The sequence below is a fragment of the Pungitius pungitius genome, chromosome 2, assembly GCF_949316345.1.
Source record: "Pungitius pungitius chromosome 2, fPunPun2.1, whole genome shotgun sequence".
In the NCBI taxonomy this organism is placed as follows: Eukaryota; Metazoa; Chordata; class Actinopteri; order Perciformes; family Gasterosteidae; genus Pungitius; species Pungitius pungitius.
In genome coordinates, this window is record NC_084901.1 from 9,121,205 (window position 1) to 9,142,504 (window position 21,300).

At 38.6% G+C, this 21,300-nt stretch overlaps 1 protein-coding gene across 1 annotated transcript; it reads left to right on the top strand.

Annotated features, from left to right (window-relative positions):
- Positions 1-5,211: 5,211 nt before the first annotated feature.
- Positions 5,212-20,621, top strand: LOC134110009 (mucin-19-like; the record flags this gene model as incomplete). Its single annotated transcript, XM_062560326.1, has 43 exons — positions 5,212-5,269; positions 5,702-5,927; positions 6,749-6,878; positions 7,034-7,097; positions 7,241-7,323; positions 7,807-7,999; positions 8,097-8,222; positions 8,308-8,428; positions 8,553-8,688; positions 8,764-8,841; positions 8,952-9,021; positions 9,169-9,306; positions 9,512-9,661; positions 10,204-10,298; positions 10,377-10,509; positions 10,858-11,101; positions 11,271-11,311; positions 11,426-11,514; positions 11,792-11,946; positions 12,044-12,182; positions 12,378-12,482; positions 12,596-12,790; positions 13,124-13,196; positions 13,278-13,444; positions 13,635-13,791; positions 14,101-14,211; positions 14,409-14,550; positions 14,743-14,771; positions 14,950-15,756; positions 15,868-16,068; positions 16,508-16,749; positions 16,928-17,114; positions 17,297-17,519; positions 17,851-18,011; positions 18,169-18,238; positions 18,378-18,487; positions 18,575-18,606; positions 18,689-18,842; positions 18,924-18,961; positions 19,076-19,183; positions 19,737-19,776; positions 19,936-20,044; positions 20,246-20,621. Coding segments are annotated over 43 exons (6,117 nt in total), but the record flags the coding sequence as incomplete, so codon positions are not given.
- Positions 20,622-21,300: the final 679 nt, after the last annotated feature.

The window sequence follows — 21,300 nt, forward strand, 5'->3', positions numbered from 1 at the left end:
TAATCCATGAAAAAAACAAAACACTACCCCCACTCACAGTTAAAGGCAGAGACACAAAACATGGGGACATGTAACAGTGCTCTTTTCAGTTTTGCAAAACGACATTTTCCTGCATTAAATGCTGCCAAACACAACAACCTGTCTGTTCCTTGGACAATACAGTGCTGGAAAATATGTCAAGCTGGCTGTGTATATGTTTATACCACGTTTATACCATAAGTTCCACTACTAACACAATGTTATGGGTGAGCGAGCTCACTGTAGCAAGATGGCCATCATGTACGGACCTTCTATACTCTGCCATACTCTGACATTTAGCCTTTATAGATATCTATGGGTGCGTCCCTTAATCACGTTCAGAGGAGGCAACCGAATGGGAAAGCAGAGTAGTAGTCGAAGCGGTTGACGAATGCGTTCGAAAGGATGGAACCCAATGAATTGAGACATACCCAGAGATTTAATGGCTGTAGTAACAACTGTCACCAGCAGATGGAGAAAGAGAGTTGATGACTGTAGTAACAGCTATCACCAGCACAGCCTAGAGAAACAATAAGGAGAGATTAAGGGCATAACCATAGTTTAGACATTGAGGAGGTCCAAATGAATACCCTTCCCATCATTTTTTTAAAGCGGTTATTGGGCTGGTGTGGGCAGGTGTGGTGTAACATTGATCCGGTGTGTTCACCTCTCTGGTTGGGTATTTAATAAACTGTTTGTGTAACACCCTCAAAGATTCAGAGTTGGATTTGTCTTGATACCCATATATTTATTCATTCAAGCTTATCACTTGTAAAACATGCAAAACACTCCCGTCAGGACAACAGCCTGACACGTATTTTTTTCTCCTACAGAGAACTGAATGAATTCCTTATACATTTACCAGGATATCGAACTGTAAACCCCCTCTGTGTTCACGTGACCAAACACTGAGGAAAATAGAATTTAGGCTAATCTCACTTAAATGCATTTTAGTTAGCTAACATACAGATCACCCATATCCATCAACTGTAAAAATGCACATTCCACATCAAACCGGTTCCTTTAGCTCCATACACACTTCCAATCACCACAGACACCAGCTCACCTGTAAAACAAGCAAAACACTCCCGACAACAAGTATGCAACAAGTATGTTTTTCTCCACTTCTGACATGAGCTGGTTTGGATGTAGCCATCACAGTTTTTGCGCGTGGTTGCCACCTGTTGGTAAAACCGGTGTACTTATTCATCATTTTCCCTCTTCATGCAATAATGTTGCGCTGAGGCCATCTTTCCATTTTTACCTACATGGAGTCATCTAAAACAGAAAGAACTATTTTGACTTTTGACATGAAAACTGCCTTTTCAGCACAGTTCTTTGATTTATATTGTCAAAAACGAATATCGCATTATTAAGTACAGCCTCTTGTACTTTATTGCTTAATCATAATACAGGTAGATGAAATCCAGCGATCTGATTGGTTGAGAGTGAGTCACGGGGGTGCATTATTCAGCAATAATAAACAGTTGCTGTTCACATTGACCCGAGTGTTCCATATCGTTGCGTACTCAAAGTAACAGGTTAGAATTTGCATGACCGTTGACAGTTGAGTTAAAACACATTTCACATTGGCTTCAGTCACCACTTTTTGACCAAAAAGCTGCAAAGTCATGCATAACAAAAACAGCTTCCCCCCTTAGGTCTAACTCTGTTAGTACAGGTCCATGATTCTGTAGGTAGACTTCACTCAACGCAACAGTCAAGGGGCCATGACACACACTCACAGACCCAAGTCCAAAATCATTATTTAAAGAATTGCTGAAAAAACTGGTGGAATGGTTGATTGATATCAAAACCCTAAGCACAACCTTAGGTCACTTGTCACTTTTGCTTTACAAATGTCTTAAAAGATGAATCATTTATCAATAATCTGTGTTGTTTAAATCTCCCTCTTCCAAATACTCAGCCATTATTATTGATTGCCATTATTTCTTTATTGATCAGGCTTCAAATATCAAAAAGGTCATTTTAGAAATCATTCAGCATGGCGGCGTGGAGTAATGACATGTTGTAAATACATTTGTGTATGTAAAGAGGATTTTGTGTCACACAAAATAGAGAATCAGCACAGAGTGATAATGGTCCGTGACTGAGCCCAGTAGAGAAAGTGTGCAAAAGTGGGACATGCTTGTATGCATAATCGTGTCCATGGTATAATGGTAAAAACATGGTGGCATCTTCTCAGAAAATGAACCTTGATAATCCAGCTAAAAACTTTAATTCAACTGAAATTAATCAGTTCAAAGCACAGTACACTCTGTGCTAAATAACAAGTTTGTGTTTTTTTGAGAAAGTATAAACAGGCAGGACTGTTTTTAAGTAAATGATCAAATATTTTGTAAATGTTGTGCAGAACTTTCTGTACTTCACGATGAGTTATAACACATTGTAATTCTGGTTAAAAGTCAGCTAAACACAATGGTTAAAATGGAAATATGAACAATAACAAACACAATGCATACAGTACATCCACAAACTGGCGCATGCCAACAGAACATTTCACACTGCCCATCGTAGAACACACATGTAGTCTCTTGCTTGTTGGTAAAATAAACATATGCATAGCAATCATAGATAATAAAATGGACTCCGGTTAGGCTCTGGCTAGCTTGCCATTTAGGGTTTTTAATGGACAAGGGGACCAAGGAGTTCTTAATGCGGTTGAGCCTGCATCGGGGGACTCTGAAGCGTCTGCCTAAGGGAAGAAGGTGGTATTCAAGGTGGAGGAAATGGGTGTGGTCTGAAATAACCTTCTGGGCCTGTCTGATTAGGGTTTCATCAAAGACAGCCTGCAGTAGGGGATGCTGTCTGACACCCATGATTTTAATGGCTCTTTGTGTTTGTCAGGTGGTCTGGGCTTTCAGCTTCACACTGAGGTTACCAAACCAGAATGAGATGCCAAACCACAGGATGCTCTAGACCATGGCGTGGTAGAAGAGGAGCAACTATTTCTTTTTGACACCCTCACCATGGAAACCGGCCGCACTCCAATCGCGGGGTTGATCGCGGGCAGCTTTTGCCAATTAACAAAACCACACTTAAACAGCAGACTCAGACCAAAAAAAAGGCAGAATTCCACTGGCTGGAACCTGCAGTCCTTGTGCAGTTTGCTGTGTTCTCAACTTTCCATTATTTGACAGCTGTGTTTGAAGAGCCCAACAATCTCTTACCATTTACCCTGGTAAATGTCTAAACCACTGTCCTTAACACAGTGTTCTCTGTTGTCCTCTGCAGACTGTGTGCACGCAGGGTAGATGTTTAGATGGAAGTGGCCTAGTAGCTACCAACATGTTCCAGACACTATAAGCCTAAGTTCTGTTTGACACGCCAAGGAATTGCTCTCTAACTATATAAATGTAACTGGAGTAACTTGGTGTTGATTTAAGAATTAGGTAAAAACTAAATTAAACAAAAAAAAACATATTACAAACAAAAACATATTAAAATGTTAAATTAAGTATTTTACATTGCTTCAAACTACTACTGAATAACTTGATTGCATGTATCTATACTTAAATGTGTGTATATATATATATATATATATGTATATATATATATATATATATATTTATATATATATATTTATATATTAGTTAACACGTATCTATGCAATTAATGTGAAAGAGATTTCAATAAAATATTTTTTAAGCAGCAAAACCCAACTTTGTTTCCTTTTCTGGTGTGCCTTGACCCCGGATACAAAACCAATGTGTGCCTGCAGTCAGTTAGGGCCTGAGCCGACTGAAAGTCGGGCGAAGCCCTATTATTATTGTAGAAATTAGTATTATTATTATTATTTCACCACTTCAATCGCACTTTTGGGGACTTTATCGTATTCAAAAACCCTGGAATTTTTCCATGCCTTCAGAAGTGAGAAAAAATTAGATATTCTTCGAGTCCCGCAATTAGGGCATTTAAAAAAGTGCTCCCTCTGGGGAAACTTTTTCCCACTTTTACCGATTTACTTGAACCTTTGCACACAGGTCCTCTTGGATGTGCTCTACAAAAAAGTCAATCATGGTATGCAAATGCACCTACCGTTTTATGTCCGCCATTTTGAATTTTGTGAAAAACACGTTTTTGCGAACTCCTCCCAGACGCTATGTCCGGTTCAAATGAAATCTTCAGCAAAATGATCCTTGGCTCAATGCCATCAAAAGTTATTGAAAGAATGTTGATATCTCATTTTTCATTACAGTTTGGTTTTATACAGTAGTCTAGTCCAACATCTACACAAGCTAAATTGGAACTCAAAATGTAAATTTACAGGTGTTGGGTTTGCCTTATAGATCCTGCGGCCTACTGGTGCGTTGATCAGCCATTAGTCTTTTACTCATCAGTGATTTAAGCCAAGAACCATTTAAACTAATTTTGCTGCACCAAGTAAAATCGTTGCCTGGAGAATCAACCGAGTATCTCCAGACTACTAATTTAAACATGACGTGGAACGGTCCGTCAATTTTCAATGTTCAATGTTGTCATTGATATGTCTTAAAAGGAAAAGCATTGTCTGGTTCATCAAACCAGAAAAGAGCTTCTCCTCTTTTTACAAAATATACTTTATATTTTACCCATTATGTGTGGTGGGTGACTTAAATATTTACAGGTTGTTCTTTTTTCTAGCAGATCACTTTGGGTTTTAAATGAATATGTCAAGTTCAATGTTTAATTTGTTTTCATCTTTCTATTTCTAGTTCCTTAGTTTATAGTTTCTGAGTACCGGCGGGGCGGTGCATTTTTTTTTTAGGATTAACACTGCACATTTAAGCCATGTGGGTTGTTTGTTTCAACTGCTCTCCTGCAGCATCAGGCAGCATGACAACCCAGGGATGGATTCTGGCATTCTGCTTTTCACTGGCCTCAGGTATTTTCACTGCAAAATGATGAGGATGCAATATTTAAAGTCTTGCCATTCTGAAAAAGGATTTTTTTGCGATGTTTTCACTACATGAGCAAATGTGAATCAAATATGATGTAAAAAAAATAATAGAATAAATAATTAGTTGGCGCTGACAAAATATTTCTTCCAATTATGAACAACTTTTCAAATAGAGGCAACTGTGATATGTAATGCTTACGCGCATAAATACGCATTTGGTAAAATGATATCATGTAAGTATTAATGTTATTAATTAAACTCATTATTAATGTTAACTTGAACCATGACACTGTATTTTTCTTCTAGTTTTTGACACAGTGGAATTGTTCGAGACCAAAGAAACACATATTTGTGAGTACAAACCAATCAATGTGTGATATTTATAAGTTCACTACACATATTAATTTTTGACATTATTGTATCTATCTATCTATCTAGTACTGGCTAGATTGTTTTCAGGTTTTGTGAAACACATGCTGTTTCATTGTTTGGCTGTTGCATTTCACTAGTTTGTTGTCTTACAAAAAATTGGGATTTGTTGTTTGGACTTGAAGTAAAAGTTGAGCTTTTGGCTTTTTTAAAAGACTCATATTTGTTATTCAATGAATAATGAATGAATAATCCTTAGACAAGGTAAGGAATATTGAGTACACATTGAACCCAGAAATTTAAATCTCATTCCAAGATTATAATGTAATTTCATTTACTTTTCATTTACTTTTCTTAATTTCTGACCTAACATTTGTCCTTATTATCTAGTATTAATCCCTTTTCTGTATGCAGACACTTGCAGGACATTTGGCAGCGGGGTCGTCCAGCCTTTTAAGGGGGAGACTTACTATGTCCGGTCCGACTGCCCGTTCACACTCACAAGCTTCACCGTCAACCGGGGGGAATATTCTGTCAGCATACGACGAGGACACAACGGGCTGTTGGTCCAAGTCGAGATCATCATCAACAAAGTCACGACACTTTTGCAGAATGGCCAAATCCTGGTGCAGAACAAAAGGTTTGAGCCCAAGCAGAAAACTGCAGCCACACTGAAAACAAAGTAATACGTAATGCAGAAAAGTATATTTAATCATACTCTTACCCATACTCTTTCAATTAAATGGACATTTCACAATCCTTTTTTTTATTTTACCTGTCACCAATCCTCCCTAATAGCCCTAGTCCTAAATCATTATTAGCTTTGAGTCTGGGACATTGTATTGTCAGTGTTTTGTAAAAAAAAAACATACTGAGTTAAGCTGTTACAGAGTTATCACTTAGGGACTTATTTTGGGGAAGTGGAAACTGTAATAGTTCACCCATTCCATCTTTAATTTCAAATAAAAGTTGAACGAGTGAGAAGACTTAGTCCAAAGTGAAAACAGCTATTTCAGGTCAAGTGGTGGTCATGTAGTTGTTCCAATAGTTCATTGTTACTAGCTACATCGATTTAATAATTGGACCACATCCTCCACTACTCGCAAAAATGTGCATTTTACACAACTACAATTATTATAAAACTTCTGTTCCTAGTTTGTTGAGATTTTTGGACACACATCATTTGAAAATAAGAGTAGCATGTTGATTAGCTGAGGGACATTCCACATCGATTATAGCTAAAACAAGAAATTTCTTTTCTTCCTATAGTTTAAAAAAAAGTTGGGATACATTACATTGAAACTTGAATTCAATATTTCCTCATTGTATTCACATACTTTTACTTAAATGCCATTTTCACTGCAGGATTAATAGAATAGTATTTTAACAATGTAGCACATGAACTTTACTAGTACCCCAAATATTTAATAATGTATTCATGTATTTATTATGTCTTCATAGTGTTTCCCTTCCATACGACCACACCTACCAGCATATCTTTAAATACGGCATCTACACTAGACTGAGAAGCACGGTGCTTCCTTTCACTGTCACCTGGCACAATGTACATGGGGGAATAAACTCTATGTGGGTAAGTTGACTTTATACAGTCGGCTCAACACACTCAACAAGAGCATAGTTATAGTAAGACAAATGCATGCACGCATAATTAATTTATTAAGTTAATTGGATCATCCAACACTAAACCTGCCCACTAAAGCCCATTTGTTTAAACTTGTTGTTAAGGTGACACTGGAGTCAAAGCTGAGCGCCGACATGTCTGGACTGTGTGGACAACAAAAAGTCGCGGGTATTATTAAATGATTGGAATTGAGGCATCGATTGTTGTTATATAGCAGTAGTAACATTATAACAAGTGGTACAAATTTTAATAACGAATACATTTGTTTGCATCCAGTTTGGTTTAACAACAAGCATTTTTCATGACATCAGCCCCCAGGCACGAGTTGATCAGAGACAGCAAGCTTGATGACCACAGATGTAAAACCAGAGATCCTGTGATGCAAAAAAATCATGTGAGTTAACAGTTGTAATGATTAAATAATTTCCAACACAGCCAAGTTCATGCTGTGATACTAGACTCCAGGATGCTATTGGTAAGGTTCTGCTACAGCTACTTTCTATATTTTTTTCACTCATTGATCTCTCTGAAAAGAATTCCCACTTTTATTGATTAATTAGTGACTCATAGGAAAAAGAAGACGCTTAAATTCAAATAAGAAACATAGAACAAAATAGAATACATAGACATAGCAGGTCAAAAATAAAACCCATGAAAATACAACAAATAATATTAAGATCAGTAATCATCTTGTCAGTATTCTCTTCAAAGATAAACATAGCAGCCGCAGCATCTCCATTGTTTTCTGTTCTTTTCTACATCATTGGTGGAGGGTAGATTTGTTAAGACAACAGATAAAAAAACAAAATAAGTAAACAATCCATATTACATGTCCTAATTCCAGATAATCAAGTGGTTTCCCTGATTATATTTGCAGATGTGCGGTCAATTCTTTCGGAAAACCAAGAACTGTCTGCAAGACAACAATCGTCACTATCACCGACTCTGTAAAGAGAACATTTTTGGCTTTGAAAATAGCCAGAGCATCTACTGTCCTTTGTTCCAAGAAGTTGCAAGCCAGTGTAACCAATCAAGAATCAAGGGATTTTGGAGACGCTTAACCAGATGCGGTAGGCACCCCAAAATTAAAAAGATCTTTGGTACGATAGGACACTGATTAGTGAACAGCACCTGATGTTATTGCCAATTTTCTGTGGTTTAATACAGCGAAACCAAGTTGCCCAGGAGACCTGATTTATGAGAAAAAGGGTCCAGCATTTATTCCCAGCTGCTCCAACCTGAACCCTTCACCCTTCTACCAGGAACTCACTGAAACCTGTGCCTGTCCAAAGGGTGAAAGAGCACAATCAGTCTTTATAATGTAGCTGTAGTTTATAGCTTCAATGAGACTAATAACATGGTATTATTTTTATTTTAGGTAGTGTTCTTGATAATGGTGCAATTGGCCATCACTGTATTCCTGAGTCCGGCTGCTCTTGTGAATTTGCTGGCAAAACCTACGGAAACGGAGAAATGCGAAGTTCCAAGTGTCAGTCATGGTAATATACTTCAAACTTTATTTCAACCTTACAAGATGGTTCCTAGCAAAATAATGGTCTAGAAACTGTTTCTTTACCTCTCTTTTAAGTTTAATAAAATGAACCATGTTTTATCTTTACACAGTACGTGTCATGGTGGGAAATGGCGATGCTCAGAGAACCTTTGCCACAAAAGATGTGTCATTGAAGGCCAGTTTGTGACAACATTCGATGGCAAACAATATGTCCTCCCTCAAAAATGTTCATATGTTGCTTCACAGGTAATTTTTCAAATCCAAATGTAACATTACAGAACACAACATTTTTATGATACTAACTAGTCTTTTACATTAAAGGGTCCCAGCTGGATAATAATAATACATTTTTCACGAAAAGGACTCTTTCTTAGAAAGATTACGGTTCAGCTCTCAGAGGTACAAACAGTCTTTTAGGAATTCATTTTAAAATAACTATCTTTCAAAAAAAAAATGTAATGCAACAGTAATATGCTTTCATGGAATATAAACACCTCTTTCTTTTGCAGGAACTGTTTGTATTCAAAAAGAACAAGGTTTTGTTGAATGTGCATGAGATCACTGAATTCCATCAATCTGGTAAAGAAGATTGAAATTAAATGTAGTTAATTACATTATTTGGCTGGACTTTATTTTAAATGTGTAGTACATCTACCTGCCTAGCAATCCATTGATTATGGTTAATTTACCCGGCCATCCATTAATTTACCGAATTCTCTCCCATAGGTCATGCTCAGATTTACTGGGTGTCCTCCATGTTCGTCCAAGTCCACACAACCTCTGGTTTAAACTTCCAAATTCAGCTGTCTCCTGAAATCCAGCTGTTCATCGACGCACTCGACAACCCCTATGACAAGATCAAAGGTGAGGACCACTGTCTAGAGACAGGCCAAAAAATATTCCTGTTGGAATTTACTTTTCACTTTGGGATTCAGTTTCATACGTACGAGCTTTATGCAATTAGCGCTGTGAGATTAAACAGATAAAAGAAAATAAATCAAGGAAATACAGAACATTTTCTGTGGCATGGTCCAATATGATTTGTAATCATAGCCATTATGTCTTTTAGGTCTTTGTGGAAATAGCAACAGTGACACCACAGATGATTTCACCACCAACAGCGGGATCATTGAGAACTCAGCTGAACCCTTTGCTCTGTCCTGGAGTTTGGGTAATTGTCATGAGAACATATCCACCACCTGCACCAACCGTGAAAATGGTACGAATTAATAATACAAATGTGTTTGAAATATGTTTGAGATTCTGTCTGTATGTCTCTCCTTTGTTTCAATTTGAGAACTACTCATCCGATTGACACAATAGTTGCATGATGCTGAGGACCGCAGGGGATCCAGTATCAAGATAATGGCATATTTTCGTTGGTAGTGCATATTTACACAGTGGGTTGTGTTTACTGTGGCATTGCTACTAATTGCAATAATGTATGTCATAGCAGTTGTATTGTTACCCAGGACAAGGAAGCGCAGTGTCGAGAATGAAGCAGTATCAGAGGCCCAGCAATGGGCCCTTGTTCTTAAATGGCACGTTTTAGAAGGGTCTCTGTGTATATGAATTCATACTCAATATTTGATTTGTCTACCAATCAAGGATGAGAAGTCATTTAAAATAATATAGATCTTATTACTCAATTCTGTTTTTAAAACATCGAAATTTGTTCACTAGCTTGCTTGTAATATGATACCAATATGCAATCCAGAGATTAAATGAATTCAATAATGGTTTAAACTTGTATTTTTGTAGAGAATTATGCTCATGAAAAGTGTGCAGTGTTGAAGCAACCAACTGGGATATTTTCTGAATGTCATCCTTATATCCCAACGGATTCCTACTACACGGTAACAATACTTTTGGCCCATACCAAATTCTTTTTAAGTTTAGGGGTTTCAGAAATTAACTTAATGACTTTTTTCTAGGCTTGCATCCAAAGAATATGTAACTCTGGCAGAAGTCAGACACAGGCCTTGTGTATTAGTCTGGCCAGCTATGCCAAAGCCTGCGCCGCTGTGGGTGTTGTTATTGGTGACTGGAGGAGAAACACGAGCTGCGGTAAGTTTAGTTTTCAAAAGTAAACAACGTATTCTGTGTGCATCCTCCCACTTCATTTTCTAGAGTTTACTAAAAGACACAATGGAGGTACAGTTTGTTCGACAAACTAAATGAACTCAATCAAATTTGTTGCTTTTATGAAATTATGAGATGTAATTTTCTTTTGTGATAATAATACAATGATGATTATTTCGGATTGCAAAATTTTATGAAAGTAAATGTTAGGGATTCAAACAAAATATAGTTTGAGACAATGCTGTTGATGAAAAACAACAGGAGTCTAGATAAAGAAAATGTCCCATTTAGTAGATTGAATAAATCATTGGTACATTTAATGTTCTGTCTCAGAATTAAAATGCCAGAAGAACCAAGAATTCTCCTACAGCATGCATACCTGCAACCGCACATGCACTTCTTTGTCCGGCCATGACTTCCGCTGTGATAAGGGCGACGATCCTGTGGAGGGCTGTGGCTGTCCGGAGGGAACTCACCTGAACCAAGGACAAATCTGTTCCCCAAAGGAAGAGTGTGCTTGTACTTACTACGGTGGTATTGCAGACCCGGGGCCTGTTGTTATCTCTGGTCAACAATGGTGAGTTGATCATCTGAGTATTTACAGCTATAGTCTATAATAAAAATACCGCTAATGGTTGAGGTGATTACCCGCTGTCTTCCTTAACCACGTCTACCCAATGCTGTTATAGTGCGCTCGATTGTAGTGTGTCCACACATACTGAAGCAAAATGTTGTGTTTGTTTTAGCAACTGCAAGAATGGAGTATTGAGCTGTTTGCCTGATTGTGGTGAATATATATTCTTCTGTCATAATAATATCAACATCATACTTGTCTTTGTTATCTTAGTTCCATTATTTCAACTTCAAAAAATGTTACCTGTCTGAAATATATATCACACAGATTGCAGAAATGGGAAGGTGTGTGTTAGTTGCTCTGAGGACAGACATAAGAGGGTTCAGAAGTCCTGTGACTATATCAGCAAACCAAAGGTAAATGGATATATTAAATGATTGTATTGGATTGTTTGTCTATTTATTTGTATTTATTCTTCAATGAAAATAAGGCTATTTAATATCATGAAGTAGAGATGTTTTTACGGTAATGTGATTCTCTTTGTGAACATTTAATGAGTGCCGTTGCTGCTGAAATCTTACCTTTAAGTTAATGTTTTTTATTATCATGTTAAAACTAATCCACGTTTTTTAATATTGTGGTGGATAAAACATTTCCCAAAAATACATTAATTTCCTTTTCTGTGATTGGCAGGGTACCAGTGAGACCTGTAAGAGTGGCTGTTACTGTCCAGAATACCAGTATGAGGATCACCATGGGAACTGTGTTTCACTTGATGAATGCACCTGTGTGTTCAGTGGCAAAACATTCAAAGCAGGACAGCAAGTCAACAGCAACTGTAAAACATGGTAACACCCCAACTCCTACTTATTTGTTCAAAGGGTCCTATCTCGCCATACGCTGATGAATCTGTGAATATAAGGTTGACATCACTCTATGTTACAGTACCTGTTATCAGGGTCAGTGGCACTGCATTGAGAGGCCTTGCCCGGGACAGTGTCAAGTTTACGGAAATGGACACTACCAGACCTTTGACTCCAAATGGTTCCGCTTTTCTGGACAATGTCTGTACACACTTGTGCAGGTAAGACCAAACAAGAAAATAGGAAGGAAATAAACTCATAGTAAAATAGGAAGGAAATTAACTCATAGTAAACTCACGCTCACACGTGTCTCCAATGCATCGTCGTCAAAGGACATCATCCAAATAATAAAGGGCTATTTTATTTAGACGATAGTTTGCCTGATTTTATAAACTTTTAAACTCTTCTTTCTCTAGGATTCCTGTGAGAATGGAAAAGGCACCTTCTCTATCGGAGTAGAGAGTGTCCCCTGCTGTGAGGAGGCGCTCACCTGCTCTCGCAACATCATCCTCGACCTGAAGGTGAATTTTCTGCTTTTACAGACATATCAATCAATAAAAGTCTTGTCACTTGTTCATCAACAGGTGCATTTAATCTCATAACCCAAGTTTTACCATTTTTTGTACCTAAAAAGGGCCAAGTCACCCTGATGTTGAGCGACATGCAGGTGACCAAACACCTCTATGAAGGCTGGACTGGGCAGGAAGATTCACTTTACTTGATACGCACTTTGGGACTCTACATTGTAATCTCAGTGCCAAGCAAAGGGATAACTCTCATCTGGGACAAACACACCCGGATCACCATAGAGCTGGCAAGTTCATGGAAGGTGAGTGAAGAGGATTTTAAAACCTAGGCATTTATATACATCATTTACCATTTTGATACTTTGATTGACAAAATAAAAAAATGGGGGGATGATTCTAAAGTCTTAATTGAATTTGAAACCAACATTTTATTAGTTTCGACTTTGCACAGATTTATTTGTTTAGGAAACACAAATCAGATCAAATTAAAATCAAAACAACTATGAATTGAAATTACTGAATTAATAAGACTGACATTTTATTGTAACATTTATTAGCTACATTCTCCAGCAGTTACATTCTGTTGTTACTTTTCCAGAACTTTCACATTGAATTTCTAACCATCTCTCCTACAGAACCGAGTGTGTGGCCTCTGTGGGAATTTCGACTCCAATGAGATGAATGACCTAATTATAAGTGGCTCATCAGGTAAATAGGTGTTTTCTTTATTTTATGAAGGACTTTTGTAATGGTGGTCGACATAACAGCCATTAAATATATTTTTTCTAGTGTCTGGTCCCATGGCATTTGGTAACAGCTGGAAAGTCCATACACCTCCTTGCTCTGATGTGACCACTGAGATATTTCCATGTGAACGCAACTCCTACTGCGCAGCCTGGGCCCAGCAGCGCTGTATGATCCTTACAGGAGAAACATTCAGTGAATGCCACCTAAAAGTATGCATGTTACATATTTAGCACAGCACAAACAACAAGGTCAGGTGTTAGACTGCTAAAAATCTGATGAATTTCCATATCCAAATCTGTCACAATATGAAACCATCCAACTATTTAAAGTAAAAGACTCTTACTGATAGCCCTTAAATGTGTAAATACAAACTCTATCATGTTTGTTTACAATCCCCAGGTGGATCCAGGTCCCTACTACGATGCCTGTGTGCAGGAGTCTTGCTCCTGTGAGTCAGACGGGAAGTTCCTCGGCTTCTGCACAGCTGTGGCTGCCTACGCAGAGGCCTGCAGCGACCAGGATGTGTGTGTGAATTGGAGGACACCTGATATGTGTCGTAAGTTAGGACTTGTTTTCCCTCACTAACAAAACATGAACTTTATTCTAAAAGACACTAAACATGGTAACTATACCGTAACATGATTTAATGATTTCTGATTCAAAGCTATAAAGACTTCATACATATTAGATAATATTTTATTAATTTAGTGTTTCTGTCAGAGACCTGACACAGTGTAAGGCAACTACTATAATCAACAACTAATGTGTTGAAAAGTGTCATAATTATTACTTTACTTGTTTATAAAATATAAACTATAACGGTATATTTCTGTAAAGGTTTAACCTGTGATCATTCAAACCATAGCGGTATACTGTGACTACTACAACAAGAAAGGACAGTCTATCTGGCACTATGAAGCCTGTGGTGAGATGCTTTCCTGTGGCAAAGAAAACTACATCTCTCACAAGCTGGAAGGTAACCAAACATTCTTATTTCTGTACAAACAGCAACATTTAATGTTAAACCATGGTAAGGTAAAAACTGAAAACAATGTCTTTCTGAAAACCATCATATCAATCATAATATAGGGTTAAAATCAGTTTTTTTCTATTTGAAACCAAAGGAAACCTTAGCACTCTTATTAATACACATTTTGTTAATTTTTGGAAAAGGCTGCTACCCCAGATGTAAAAAGAATAAGCCATACTATGATGAAAACACTGGTGGATGCACCAGTTTGAGAAAATGCACCTGTTACTTTAATGGCACTGTCATTCAACCTGAGGCAGTGGTAGTAATAAACGATGTTTTATGGTAAGTTGGGCTGATGTTTTTTTCATTTCTGTGCATTTTAAAAGATTACCATAATCACACATATTTGGGCCATTTTAATATATATATATAGATTTCAAAATATGTAAATGTACAGTATTTCCATATAATAACATGATTACTCATTATCTTGACAACTGGATGTTTCTCACTTTCTTACTTAATTATTTTCAGCCACTGTGAAAATGGAGCCATGAACTGCGGTAATTATCAATTATATTGATGAACCACTGCCTTTACTATTTCATGTGTGTAATAACGAATACACAGACCTATGGATTAGTTTGTGTGTGACCTTGTGTGCTTTTATATAAATTATTTGTATCAAAGCAGAACCTGTTTTTAAAACACCAAAGCTCAATTCCACCTCTTCTTCGACAGACCCTTCAATGTCCACAACTCCAACATCCAGCACTCCCACCCCTGATTCCACACATATGACTCGAACACGCCCCACGCACACCCCTACTGATTCCACACATATGACTCGAACACGCCCCACGCACACCCCTACTGATTCCACACATATGACTCGAACACGGCCCACGCACACCCCTACTGATTCCACACATATGACTCGAACACGGCCCACGCACACCCCTACTGATTCCACACATATGACTCGAACACGCCCCACGCACACCCCTACTGATTCCACACATATGACTCGAACACGGCCCACGCACACCCCTACTGATTCCACACATATGACTCGAACACGGCCCACGCACACCCCTACTGATTCCACACATATGACTCGAACACGGCCCACGCACACCCCTACTGATTCCACACATATGACTCGAACACGCCCCACGCACACCCCTACTGATTCCACACATATGACTCGAACACGGCCCACGCACACCCCTACTGATTCCACACATATGACTCGAACACACCACACGCACACCCCTACTGATTCCACACATAGTCATGAGACTCGAACACACCACACGCACACCCCTACTGATTCCACACATAGTCATGAGACTCGAACACACCACACACACACCCCTACTGGTTCCACACATAGTCATAAGACTCGAACACCCCACACCCACACCCCTGATTTCACACATAGTCATGAGACTCGAACACCCCACACGCACACCCCTACTGGTTCCACAACCAGGCATGAGACTCGAACATCCCACACTCACTCCTCTAATGATTCCACAACCAACGGTGGGTGCCATCTACTTCTGCTGCACATTAAAGCATTTTTCAGTTATCCTTGCCACCAGTTACTTACCAAAGTTATGATTCTACAATTTCTCGTTTTGTGCTCATCACCAGCTTGTGAGTGTTTGGACATAAAGAATTACAAATTCTGGCGCTGTGGTGAGACATGGACAGAGGATTGCTTCAAAAAGACCTGTACAGGTGGGATGATAGAGTTGAATCCAGTGATTTGCCCACTGATGGAATTCCCCGACTGCCCCAGAGACAAGTTCACAAAAGTCTTGGATGGATGCTGTGAAACACTGAAGTGTGACTGTAAGTGCTTCCTTGTCTGCCTCATGTATCCCTTTTACTTATTTAGTGTTTGACATTGCCTCTACACATATATTTGTGATTGTTTATTGTGTGTGGTTAGGTAAGATATTCAACTTATTTACGTATTATATTTTAAAGCCAGCATGCCATTATGCTCACAATGACAAAGTTAACATGCTGACATTTTGCAAGTGATGTTTAATGTGGTCAGCGTATTTGTTTGGAGTGCTAACTGTTCATTACCAGCACCAAAGATGAATACAGTCAAGGCTGAATGGGAATGTGTCTGGCAAAGATTTGCAGTATTGGACAAATTGAAACACTGAGCAGATGATGGCACTAAAGGAATCGTTAACATATGAATCAAGTTTCATCCTGTGTCCCAAAAAACATTTGTGTTTTGTTCCCATATATACTAAAATCCTCTTATTCTTTCTAGGTCGTTGTGAGATATATGGGGACTCACACTACACCACTTTCCATGGTGTTAAGTTTGATTTCCTGACGGAATGCACCAACATCCTGGTGAAGGAGATATCATCACATCCTAGTTTGTACATTTCTGTGGAAAACGACAAGTGTGTAGAAGTCAGGCATCGCTCCTGTGCTAAAAGCATCACCTTGGAATATAAGGGAACTAAAGCTGTACTCAGTATCGATTCAGACTTCTCTGAAGTAAAGGTGGGATAAAATACAATTCTTTACATTCATAACATGGCATGCCCCCTATATTATATATATGCTGTTTTGGTAAGAGAATGTAAAAAATCATATTCTTCGATAAAGGATGTTTTTACTTCAAGGCTTTACTATATAAGGAATTAGATATCTGGTTTGATACTGATTTTATCTACCCTAGGTCACTATGAACGGCGCAGTCATAGAGCCACCATTGCAGGCGGCTGGGTTAAGGTTTGAGAGAATGAATGACACGGTGATTATTTACATCCCAGAGGTCCGCTCTCATGTCTCCCTCAGTCAGTCCCATTCCGTGGTGGTCAGCTTGGCCATGGAGTACTTCCAAGGAAAAACCCAGGGACAATGTGGTGAGTAGTGGATTGTAAAAGTGTTTTAGTGTTGTTTAGTGCATGTTGATATTTGTTTATTCAGGTAATACAATGCATATAGACACATACATTTATGTGAATAATGCTAAAAGTGGTTACACATAGAGGCTTTATTTGAATAAAATGTACTTCAGTCATCAGATTGGACCTTTTTTCTCCAGGTGTATGTGGTGTTGGATCATGTATCCGTAAAGGAGGGATAATGGAGGACAACAGCTGCTGTGATAAGACGGCTTACAGCTGGGTAAAACATAACGAGTCTAAACCGGCGTGTGCTTATTTACCAAGAGATGTAGAATGTCACCAGACGACTGCAGCACCCCCTACAACAACCACTTTCCTCCCCTGCCCTTCAAGCGCTCTATGTGAGGTTCTGGACCACCCGTAAGCTACACACACACTAATACACACACTTCCTTGGGGAATGGACGGGAGATTTGAGGATTACTGTGTTTGTTACAATTCATGTCACATGTTCAAGGCCCAATGCTTAGTCGTAAGAGCTCTCTTTGTGACTAATGCAAACATGTAGTGGCAACCACCCAGTGTCACCTATAATACCTTAGTTACTAATGCCCAAGCAGTCACCTGTTACACCTGAGCAACGTCCAAAAAACTGCCTACAAGTGACGCTGCAACCAGCTAGTACCGTCCTAGCAAACACATACTCATCTTGATGGTGTTTAACCATGGCTCTGTGTCTTTGTTTCCTCAGAGTCTTTTCAAATTGCATCAAGAACTTGAAGCGTAAAAAGAAGATCTGCATGTATGGTTCCTGCGATATCGATCGTTGCTCTATACTAAAGCGAGCTGCAAATGAGTGCAGGAAGGCTGGTGTCTGTATGGACTGGAGAGCACTGACTAATAAAAAATGCAGTATGTATTTCTTATCAATTTATTTACTGTCTTTAAAGCAAAACCAGACAAGCCGGGGCTTAATGTATATATTTCTCCTTCCAATAATAATGTTTTGAGTAAAGTATTTTTTCAACTAAAACCTAACCTGTTATAATTGTCCTTGTTCATGTTTCAGCTATGACGTGTCCAAAAGGATTGGTTTACAGATATAGACGTGACAAGCTGGATGACTTCTGCCATAAAGGGTTTGACAACGCGCTTACTTACTTTCTCTCGTGACATTTGTTTCTCACTTTCATGAATTGAAAATGTTTCTGCTGTCAATACAATACATGCTGTCAAGATTTCCAAATTCACTTCTTTCCATCTGGTTTGGCTGTACAGAATTGTAAAAGAAGGAGCCCCCTTCATGGAGAGCAGAGAAGGCTGTTTTTGTCCACATGGTCAAATCAAGTCAGAAATGGACTCAGACATCTGTGTGACGGGCTGTCCGTGTGAGTAAAATAACCGAAAAGACTCTTAGACCGAGACGTTTGGTGCCAGTGCAAGTGTTAATGTGGAGTTTGTGTACTGTCCTACAGATTGTAAAGGACCCCTTGGTGAGCCCAAACAGGTGAGTATCTTTGTCTCATCAGTGCAAAACTACTATCATCCCAAATGGGATTTTAGAGTTAAGAAGTTTCTTTGTGTTTCAGCCTGGTGACGTCTGGCAGTCCGGCTGTCACATTTGTAAATGTAACAACAACACCGGCAAAGAGGAGTGTCATCTTAAACCTCTTGAGACAGAAAGGAGTTGTGGTCCAGAGTCTGTACTGGTGAACAAACCTTGCTGTGGTGAAAAGATCTGTGGTAAGCACTTGCAAATATTTTTAGCCATTTTTTTTCCAACGTTAGTACTTGAAATAAATGCACATCGTTATTCTCTTTCAGTTAAGAAGACTTGCAAATTTGGTGGAAGAACATACCAGGTACGTTGTATTTAATCTTTTATTAGTCTGTTTGGGGGTTTTGTCTCCCTCTCCCAATTGAAATGAACATCTGTACTGGTTAGTGTCTTGTTGTGATGTCATTTTTGTTTTTAGGTTGGAGAATCTTGGTCAGAAGAACCCAGTCCCTGTCAATCATATCATTGCACCTTGGGGGGAATTCAGACCACAATCCGAAAATGTCCCAGAGTCCTTTGTCATCCGGTACTGCACAACCCCTTCTCTTATTCTATAGAAATAGCTCAAGCATTACTGCAATTACTGTTCTCCTCAGCATTGTTTTACACTTAAGGAAAAAAAGAGTGAAATATATTCATTTTGTCAAATTTGTTTGGATTTATCCTATGTGGGTACGTAATGGAGTTTAAAAGGGTTAGTGGCCGATACCCAAACAACAAGATATATATATATACAGGAGTCCACAGGAGTCCATGTATTATACGTGTTTAAGTGTATATCTCTCTCTCTCTCCCCCCCTCTCTCTCCCTCTCTCTCTCTCTCTCTCTCGATATATATATAAATATATATATCGAGAGAGAGAGATATATATGTATATATATATATATATATATATATATATATATATATATATAGAGAGAGAGAGAGAGAGAGAGAGAGGGGGAGAGAGAGAGAGATATACACTTAAACACGTATAATATATGGACTCCTGTGTCCAAAAATGAAATATATGCACTTTAAAAGCTGAAACACTAGAGCTAATAGTTAGGTCTAAACAATATTTAATTATAATCCCCAGGCCAGATTGATATGGGACGACCACAAATGCTGCAAAATATGTAAGTACAAAAAGATATTTAAGTAATATACAATTTCAAACGTCATTTTAGTTCAAGCCATTTAAGCATTGGAAATTTAAATACAGTTCTTCACATTTCATAGATGCTTTGCTTCCAATCATCAAACTGCCTCTCTTTATTAACATTCTCTGACTCCAGGTAACAACACCTGTGCTCCCGTTTTTGGTGACGTTGAGTTTAGCACTACCGACTGTCGCACCATATTGCACGTACCTGTCTGTATGGGCGAATGTGGTTCTGGCTTGCGGTAAGAAGAAATACTCACAGATCTACACCAATAGTTTTGATACACAGTCTGAGGTTTTTGGTGTTCATACTCGGAACTTGTACCTCAGTCCTGTGTGAATTTTAGAAGCCATTTGTCTGTGCTAATACCTCTTTTTCTCTTGTCTTCCTTCCCTTCCTTCCCAATCGTCCCTCCTCACCTTGATACCTCGGCTCAATGCAGCAGCATAAAGGTAGGCGGGAAACTGAGGGTGGAGACGGAGAACAATTGCTGTCAGGAGAAGACCTCGGAGACAAAAACCCTTTCTGCGATATGCTACCACCCTGTGACCAACAGAAGAGAGGAAAAAACGTTCACTTACGAGCACATCACCTCTTGTGAGTGCAGGCTCTGTAACAAACATGACTGAAAAGATGTTGTTAGCACAGGCGTTTTCATCCTGTTCCCTTGTTCCCTTTAGATTTTCAAATCAAAATATAAAGTACTCAGATTATTTTTAGTGGATTTATTAATAATCAAATTCCTCATTATATTTCTTCTCTATAGCAATTTCTCGATCTGCTTTAGGTCAAATAAAAATAATCCATCTTCTCACCAAGAGTTTTTCAATGTGTCTTCTTTCGTTGCATTATTAAACCCACTTTTACTACCAAGGAACATGAGGGTTTTATGGAAAGTTGGAAATGGCAAAGGCCCAAAAGCCCCATGCCACTTGAGATATACCTGGGTACATATCTTTATTATGTAGACTAATTGAGTGGTACCAGCAATTTGTCCAAGTTCTTCCAAGAAAAGGGACAGCACTTTTCAGTGATTGTTTGAAGCTACGGTATATGGCAGAATGTTACAGTTTATTTACTAAGGGTATGACAGTTATGACAGACTGTCTATCTTTCTCCAGGTGACAGTTGTTACTACAGCCATCCACTCTCTTTTGCCCTCTGCTGTTGACAGTTGTTACTACAGCCATTGACTCTCTGTCACCCTCTTCTGGTGACATTTTTGCTACAGCCATTGCGTGTGTCCCATATGTAACAACACTGTCATAGATCAGGTAGTTTTAAGCAAACATTCGCCAAAAAAAGGGGATTATGTGGTCTTGTCATTTAATGGTATTAACCTGAAGGCCGACGGCGGCGGCTCCATAGAAAAGTGGCAGGCCGTAGCATGTAGCGTGTCAGGAGTAGCTGCCTCCTCATCCATATGCAAATCCCAAGGTGATGAGTAGTTTTTTCAACTGTTAATCTTATAAAATCATAAGGGAAAGAAAAACTTAA